This window comes from Vigna unguiculata, chromosome 4 (assembly GCF_037176805.1).
Source record: "Vigna unguiculata cultivar grain cowpea cultivar isolate G323 ecotype 2 chromosome 4, ASM3717680v1, whole genome shotgun sequence".
Lineage (NCBI taxonomy): Eukaryota > Viridiplantae > Streptophyta > Magnoliopsida > Fabales > Fabaceae > Vigna > Vigna unguiculata.
Genome location: NC_140795.1, coordinates 40,132,783 through 40,142,262, shown reverse-complemented (window position 1 = coordinate 40,142,262; position 9,480 = coordinate 40,132,783). Strand labels below are relative to the sequence as shown.

Sequence of the window (9,480 nt, the reverse complement as noted above, 5' to 3'; positions counted from 1 at the left end):
AAGAAAAAAGCATCTACTTTACATTCCCAATTCTGTTGGTCAGTAGTCAACAAAGCGCGTAGTACGAATAAAGACGTGTGATAAGAAAAAGGAGTTTCTTTCTGCATTGGGTTTTGACAATAATTGAAGCATAGGTTTGTGGACTGTAGTGGTTGAACAATTGAACGCTTTGTTTATGAAGTGATATAAATGATGATTCAATGAAGCTTTCTTAACATCACCAAAAGAAAAACTGAGATTATATAACATTGGCGTTATCTTGATTTCAGCAACTTACAATGAGGCGTTACTCTCTCAAAATATTATATGCTGCTCTCCTTTTATTCCATGCCTCTGGATTTGCTCTCCCATTCACAACAACGCCAATCAAACCAAGTCCTGATGCAAAGTGCAGAGAGAAGGAGAGACAAGCACTCCTGAACTTCAAACAAAGCCTCGTAGATGACCATGGCATACTCTCTACATGGACTCACCATCTAAATAACACAGATTGCTGCACTTGGGAAGGCATTCAATGCAACCATCGAACTGGTCATGTAATTCTACTTCATCTTTCGGATTCACAATTGAAAGGTGCAATCAATCTCACTTCATTGATTCACTTGCAATACATTCAACATCTGGACCTCAGTTATAATTATTTTCTGTGGAATGACATCCAACAAGCCATTGGCTCTTTCACCAACTTAAAATATCTCAACCTCTCATTTTCTCAATTTAGTGGGAGGATTCCTATCCAACTTGGAAACCTTTCACTTCTAAGGTATCTAGACCTTGGAGGAAATCTTCTTCTGGGACCAGTTCCTTTTCAGCTTGGGAATCTTAGACACTTACAATATCTTGACCTTGGAGGGAATTATCTATCAGGAGAAATCCCATTCCAACTTACGAATCTCAAGCAGCTACAATATCTTAATCTTGGAGACAATTCTCTGTCCGGAGCAATCCCATTTGAACTTAAGAATCTCAAGCGACTACACTTTCTTAATCTTGCAGGTAACACTCTTTCTAGAGCCATCCCTTTTCGGAGTGGGAATCTTCCTAACTTACAAACTCTTCGGTTAGGCGGTGATTTCAATATAGAAGCTGGGGATTCAGAGTGGTTGTCTAATCTCCACTCCTTAACAACTCTAGAGTTGAGTTCATTGCATAATCTCAGCACCTCGCGCCATTGGCTACAATCTATCAATGCGCTCATTCCAAACTTAGTAGAGTTGAGGCTTGTTCACTGTTCTCTTTCAGATACTAATATCAAAACTTTGTTTCCTTCTCATTCCAACTTTTCAACTTCTCTTACTGTCCTTGATCTGTCTTCTAATGTGCTAACTTCCTCAACATTTCAACTGTTATTCAATTTTAGCCTTCACCTACAAGAGCTTTATCTTATTGGTAATGACATTGCTTTTTCATCTTTTCTTTATCCAAATTTTCCATCTCTTAATATTCTTGATCTCTCTTGGAATAATCTAACATCATCAATTTTTAAAGGTAATTTTAATTTTGGCTCTAAACTAAGAGAGCTTCATCTGTATAACTGTAGTCTTACTGATCGAAGTTTTCCTATTTCCTCTGCTTCCACAATTAATTCTTCCTCTTCCCTTGTCATACTCGACCTCTCCTCAAATCTATTGAAATCATCTACAATGTTTTCCTGGCTTCTGAACTGCACCAAGAATCTTCAGGCCCTTGACCTTTCTGACAACATGTTAGAAGGTCCCATTCCAGATGGATTTGGAAAAGTAATGAACTCTCTTCAACACTTTTATGTCTCCAGCAACATACTACAAGGCAAGATTCCGTCTTTCTTTGGAAACATGTGCAGATTGCAGACCTTAGACCTTTCAAATAACAAGTTGAATGGGGAAATTTCTCATTTCTTTCAAAATTCTTCATGGTGCAATAGACACGTATTTCAAAATTTGGACTTATCATATAACCAAATTAATGGCAAGATACCTGAAAGCATCAGATTGTTATCTGAGTTGGAGTATTTAAGCTTGGAGGAGAATTCTTTAGAGGGTGATGTCACTGAATCTCATCTTTCTAATTTTTCCAAATTACAAACCTTATCCTTATCATACAACACATTGTCTCTAAGATTTGTCTCTAGTTGGGTTCCTCCTTTTCAAGCAACAGTATTGATTTTAGCATCTTGCAAGCTAGGTCCGAGTTTTCCTGGTTGGCTCCAGACACAAAATTCCTTAATGTCACTAGATATATCTGATAATGAGCTTAATGATTCTGTACCAGCATGGTTTTGGAACAAGTTGCAAACTTTGAGTGGGTTAAACATGTCTCAAAATAATCTCAATGGGGCAATTCCTGATATACCATTGAAGCTTCTTTACAGACCATCTATAATTCTGAATGCAAATCAATTTGAGGGTGCACTTCCATCATTTTTGCTGCAAGCTTCAGGGTTGTTCATCTCTAAAAATAAATTTTCAGATTTGTATTCTTTCTTATGTTACAAAATCATGGTACCGTATTTGGCAACCTTAGATTTATCAAACAATCAAATAAAGGGGCAAATCCCTGATTGTTGGCAATCTTTAAACCAATTACTATTTCTTGATTTGAGCAACAATGAGTTGTCTGGGAATATTCCCATCTCCATGGGGAACCTTTTTAAATTAGAAGCGTTGGTTTTACGAAATAATAAGTTAACAGGTGAACTGCCTTCCAGTTTGAAGAATTGCACTAACTTATTTATATTGGATGTGGGAGAAAATAATTTGTCTGGTCGGATACCATCATGGGTTGGAGAAAGCATGCAGCAATTGATAATCTTGAACATGCAAGGGAATCACTTCTCTGAACATTTTCCAATTCAACTTTGTTATTTAAGGCATATTCAATTGTTGAATCTCTCCAGGAATAAGTTATCAAAAGCAATTCCAGCATGCTTAAAGAATTTTACTGTCATGTCTGAAAAGATCATCAACAGAAGTGAAACTCAGCGCCTTATATATGAGTACAATACTACTACTTATAGGGAAATCTACGGTTTCTTCGTGTCTTTGGACTACAGTATTGACATAACGTGGGTGTGGAAAGGTGTGGAACAGGTGTTCAGAGATCCCCAATTGAATCTGAAGAGTATTGATCTCTCAAGCAATAATTTCACAGGTGAAATACCAAAAGAAGTTGTGTGTTTGGTTGGGCTGGTTTCTTTAAATTTATCAAGAAACAATTTGAGTGGAGAAATTCCTTCTAATATTGGAAATTTAAGTTCACTTGAATCTCTTGACTTGTCAAGAAATGATTTGCATGGGAGAATTCCTTCTTCTCTTTCCCAACTTGATTTCTTAGGAAAATTAGACTTGTCATACAACTCTCTTTCTGGAAGAATTCCATTGGGAAGACATATGCAGACATTTGAAAGGTCTAGTTTTGAAGGAAATATTGATCTTTGTGGTGAACAAATGAACAAAAGTTGTCCTGGAGATAATAGAACAACAAAGGCAGAAGCAGGAACAGAAAAGGATGGAGATGATTATGATTTCTTTGAAGCGTTATACATGAGCATGGGAGTAGGATTCTTTGTAGGATTTTGGGGCTTATTAGGACCAATTCTAATTTGGAAACCTTGGAGAATTGCTTACCTGAGCTTCTTGAACAAATTGTATCAGTTGTTGGTTTAAATGTATTTTTCATAATGTGTTGTAAAAGGTTCTACTTTCAAATGATTCCTCAAGAAATTGTGTAGAAGGCTTTCATCATAAAGATCTCTTAAGAATATATACATTTCTTGGTGATGATATATCGTTTTATGATATTTATTTGTGATAAAATACACGTGTAGGAAAGAGAAAAAAAGTATTGACAACCGTATTGTCAACCGATCCAACCCGGCTCGGTCCGCGACGGGTTGGTCACTTAGTGGGTCAATCCAATCCGGCTCACTTATTAGCGAGCCAACAAAATTAGAACCCGACCCGACCCACCACGGGATGGCGGGTTAAACGGGTTGACTCACTGGCTCACTTAATTAAAAAAAAAAACACAATTTTTTTTTCAATCCCAAGAAAACTAAATTATAATTCCGATTAAAATCTAAATAAACTTCAATACAATCCAAATAAAATCTCAAATTGTGTTAAACTTCAAATACAAACCAAAATCACAAAAATATAAATTACTATCTAACATCAAATCATTCTTGTCACTTATCAAACTATAGTATTAGAGTCTTCAATGGATAAATCCACAACATTTTCATCTCTTGAAGCATCTTCTTTATCCCCATCTACAATAAAACAAGAAAAAAATAATGTTAACTAATAATATTAAAAGATTAAGTATTAAATAATTAAATTAATTTTACAGTACTAACAATAATGTTACCTGTTAGTTCAAAACCATGCAACCAATTTTGTGTTAAAATGAGTGCCTCAACATTCTCTGGAAGAATGGAAGAACGATATTTGGTTAGCACACGAGAACCAAGACTAAAAGCAGACTCACTAGCAATGGTAGTAATTGGAATGTTAAGCACGTCACAAGCCATTTTAGACAAGTTTGGATAACGATCTCGATGATCCCTCCAATAGCTCAATACATCCAACTTATCAAAAAATTTTGGATCAAGATTCCCTTCATCTAAATAAAGATCCAACTCAGACCTTCCAGTGTCATTAACATGTTGGCTCAAATAATCAACATATTCCTAAGACAATATGAAAAATATTTAATATGTCATTCATAAGTAAGAAATAAAGCACATTGTGTTTAAGGAGAAATTTGAGAATTAAAAACTCACATCAAATGCATCCATCACTTGCTCATCATTCGTAAAAGAAGAAAGTTGTGGTCAAGGAGAAACTTGAGAACTTGAACTCTTTGACTCATTTGGATTTAAATTGACATATTCTTCAAACAACTTATACATATTATCCTTTAAAACATTAATCTTTTCTTCACAAGTAGAAGGATCAATCTTTGAATAACAAAATCGAATTGTGTTAAACAAATTCGGCTATGAGATTTATGCATTGCGAGTTTCACCCTCTCTTTGTGTTCATAAAATTTCTTTGAAATATTAGACACAGTTGTATTCCTACTTGGAACTCTTACTTCTGGATTTAGATATACAAGCAAGGTTGGTGATATAATCTTACTAATTACATAACTTTTCTCAGAAGCGAAAACATGGGCGTCTTGTGAATCCAGATGAGTTGTTTCTTGTCACTCATAAGAAGAAGGATGGTGCTTGGGTAGATACACGTGCACGTGAAGTATATGTAGGTTTCTAATAGTTGGTATAGTTTGGTTTAAGTCTATACAATTATGACACTTTCGAATATTATGAATGAGTAGGAGACATATCATCAGCGTGTGCGAGACATGGAGACGGATAATTTTGCAGGAGCTACAACAACAACAAAGATTCAATGCTGGAAAGATGTTGCTGGAGGGAAAAGTAGAGGAAGAGTTTATGGCACTAGGGACTTGGCTGCAAACATTCATCATGGTGTGTCATCCCTCACTCAACCTTCTACTTTAGCCCGCACAATTCATCCAAGACCAGGACAATTGATTGAGACATAGAGGCTTCTAGAAGAAGTAAAACAAGCCACTATGAGAGCTGATGAAATTGATAAAAAATATGCTCTTGTTCAAGAAGAAATGAGTTTGATCAAGCAACAATTAGCCATGATGTTGGAGAAACAGGGTGGTGGCAGTTCAACAGGCACCAGTCGCGTGCATCCGCATTATGATGAGGACTTGGATGATCATCCAGTTCCTTGAAGATGGTACATATTTATTTTTGTTCAAATTGTGTATACATTTTCTAAAAATTTACTTTCTTAATTATATTATAGGATACTCATAAAGTGACTTTAGAGATTAATCTCTTACATTTTAGTTTTCATTTTTCAAGTTTTCTTGTATCATTCTCTTTTCCATTGCGGATGGTGGCTTGGAGGTGGATGCTAGTAGGTTTTGCTGCCAATAACTAGTATAGGCTTAGTATAGGCTAAGTAGAAAAACATAGAATGAAATGTTAGTGGAAGTGTAATGCCAATATTGGCACTTTTTGTCTGACTGTAATATGATCTTAGAATGCTAGTGGGATTGTACTGCCAATATTGGCACTTTTTGTTTGACTATAATCTGATCTTAGACTCTAGGATTTTTGTGAAACTCACAACTAACTTTATGTTTGCAATTTCAATTGTAAATGAATGAAATCATATGCCCGATTTCTGGATTGAATGAATGAAATCATATGCTGGATTGCTAGATTGATTAGATTGTTTGAAATGTGTCTGGACAGGTATTAGATGCAGGTTGAGGAATTGGATAAGGCTTCTGGGATCCGCTTGGAAACCGATTAGTCATTTCAAATTATACACTAATTTGCGTAGGCTTAGCCGACGCAAGGCCGACTCTAACAATTGAATTTCTAATTGTTTGCGTCGGCCAGACCCACGAAAATAACCTATTTCAACTTCTATTTTTGTATTTCGTGGGCTTGACCCACGCATAGCCCACACAAAAGTCAGAATATTGCGTTGAAATCTTCCTATTTGCGTCGTATTGAGCGACCAAAACTATTTGAATTTCTTTTTCTTTTAATTTTCCGTGGGCTTGACCCACGCACGGAAAATTATTATTATATTTGTTATTCATTTTCGTCAGTTAAGCCGACGAGAAATTCGTAAAAATCATGCGTCCCTATTTAGCCAACGCATATGACCTTTCCATCCAGGAAATGGACGTGGGCACACTTGTTAAATTGGAAGCTTTAGTTTTGGCAAACAATAGTTTAATAGGCAATTTGCCTTCCTCTTTGAAGAATTGCAACAATTTAATTATGCTGGATGTGAGTGAGAGTATGTTGTCTGGTCCAATACCATCATGGTTGCATTGCATTGAACACAATAATGTGCCAAAGGTGTCTCAAAGACGAGAAGCAGGTACATAATTATAATAACGTCTTTCTTTGAATTCATAGTATTTATTTCTTTGCTTCAGGTAAGCAAATCTGAACTAGTTTCTGTATTGAAACGTAGAATGTCTTTGTAAAAATATGTATATATTGGCTTGGCATAAATGTAATCGTCAGAATTTACTTATTTAATTTTTTATCCTTAGTAATACTAGCACTAAAAGCATTTGCATTAATTATATCACTTCCATGCGCTCCCTCAGCCACAAATTCGTTTTCATCAATTTAATTAAACATTGATTATATCGTAGTCACCTATTCATATAGCTTTATAATAGTATACTCTTTTATACTCCAATGGCTGGTTAGATTTTAGTTTTCACTTAGTATATCATTAAAATTGTAGCAATAGAAGTAGTACATTAACAGTAGCAATAGTAGTGCAGTAGCAATTGCGCACTAGTACTAGCAACATGAGGGTCTTTTATCCTCATTTGTTTGTTGGTTAATAATTTTCCGAAGAAAACTTTTAAAGTTGGAAAGATGTGAAAACCAATAATAAATTATCTTATATAAATATATAATTTATTTTTATTTTTATTTATTTTGTAAGTTGTTTTTAGTGAAAAACATGGAATAGTGAATTTATCAAAATTAGTTATTTAAGAAAATATAAATATTTTTAGAAGAGGAAAAAAGTTGGCACTTTGAAATTTTATTGTAGCAATGACAATTAAAAGAATTTTAAATTGGCAAAACTACGCCTCAATTTATTCTCTATTTTATTATTATGGATTAACATTAATTAATAAATTATATTATTTATAAATATCTAATTAATAAATTATATTATTTATAAATATCAATTATATTGTACAATTTTTATTAATTTATGGATAATACATGTTGGGTTTCTGATGAACTGTCTATGATAGACTTAAGTATCCAGGAACTTGTAGAGAGGTCCCTGGTCTATGCTGATAAGGATATAAAATTGATATTCCATTAGTCAGTTTTATGAGACGACGTAAAATACACATTTGTAAGATACGTTCTAGAAAAAACCTACCAGAAAAAGAGCAATATTGTCTCACACGTAAATTAATGTTAGTCTGTCATTGATTTTATTTGGAAGATCAGGTATCACTTTTCATCTATATTGTTCTTAATTACTGATCAGGTACGCTTCCGCATACTACTACTATATTATTAGGAATTGCTTTTAATATTGGGATAATTTGATTATATTGATGGTTTGACGCTTCTTATAATATATTTTTGGATTCATAATCTAAAATTAAGATGAGTAATAACAATAAAACTCATTTCCTTATTAAGAGGGACTAAAGAGAATAGATGCGCATAAAAATCCTTTTAGGTAAAGAATCTTAGAAATTGAAAAGAAAGGTTAAAGGAAAATAGAAAAAGAAATAGACATGAAGGAAGTTGCACAAAATTCGAGTTCAAATACCGGAAATGGAATCAAGGTAAGAGAAGTCTTTTATGATATTTATTATTTTAGTATGAGAAGTTTGTATGGTAGGTTATTTTTAATTGTTTTATTGTTTGAATTAGAGAAAAATATATGAGAATCCTTGAAAAATATTATAATCATCAAAAATAAAAAAGAACATATACACGGTTGAAACTTGTCTCAAACCCATGATAACCTGGTTCACGGTTGAAACTCACTCAAACGTCTCTCCCCGTATGTACTACATGTAACAGAAGATTGTTCCATCTCTTTAATCTCAAATGCATGAATATTATCTTGACAAAGGAAACCTTTCAGATATAATAGAGTTTTAATTAAGAGTGCTTGTGTGTTTAAATAAGACTTAAGTTGTTTTAATAAAAAAGTGACTGAAATCAAAAAATTCTCGCTTGCATTAGCCTACTTAGTTGAATTTTATCAAGTTAATCAAAAACTGGATTTAGAATGCATTTATAGACTAACTGGTTTTACTTTCCCAGGCTTATTTAAATTGTATGCATGTCATACAATCCACACTAACAAAAATAAGGAAAGTTTTTCTAATATACAATTTGTATAAATGTCTTTTTACAAATAATCTATCATAAGCCTTTCATCACTCCATCATACGCAACTTTGCGAAATTTGAAAAAAAAAATGATAAGCAATTCAATTATCACTACATCTACTTGTTTTTCACAAATACTGTTGTAACTAAATACTGATGTAACTAATTGTTTTTAGTCTATTTTGTTTTGGTTTATTACGTTTTACAGTTTTACCCTTCTATATATATATATAGAAGTCAATAGTGTATCAGTACTTTTTAACTTCACAGTTTCAAATCAATAGACAGGTTCTTGTTTTTCTAGCGCAGTGATCTTGATTATATGGAATACCATATTCTACATGGTATCAGATGGTAACGCCTTTGCTTTCGTTGTCTCTCATTTCTCCCTCGTTTGTGCTGGTTCGTTATCTCCTTTCGGTTTCTTGATTCTTCTTCCATGTCGTCCTCTACCACCACATCCGAATCTCTCCCTGGATCTCAAACTGTGGATATTGTCAATAATCCATCTAGTCCCTATTATTTGCATCCCGGTGAAAATCC

The 9,480-nt window shown here is 33.8% G+C and overlaps 1 protein-coding gene and 1 pseudogene across 1 annotated transcript; one reads left to right on the top strand and one right to left on the bottom strand.

Moving 5' to 3' along the window:
* The first annotated feature begins 202 nt into the window (after positions 1-202).
* Positions 203-3,711, top strand: LOC114181177 (receptor-like protein EIX2). The gene has a single exon (XM_085672256.1). It carries the CDS (start codon positions 279-281, stop codon positions 3,642-3,644), a length of 3,366 nt encoding a protein of 1,121 aa, XP_085528382.1. The 5' UTR covers positions 203-278; the 3' UTR covers positions 3,645-3,711.
* A 337-nt stretch (positions 3,712-4,048) lies between these two features.
* On the bottom strand, positions 4,049-5,153 carry LOC146887158 (zinc finger BED domain-containing protein DAYSLEEPER-like; annotated as a pseudogene).
* Positions 5,154-9,480: the final 4,327 nt, after the last annotated feature.

Excerpts from the sequence above, each read along its gene's own strand:
- LOC114181177 (XM_085672256.1), top strand. The coding sequence starts at position 279 with ATGAGGCGTTACTCTCTCAAAATATTATATGCTGCTCTCCTTTTATTC.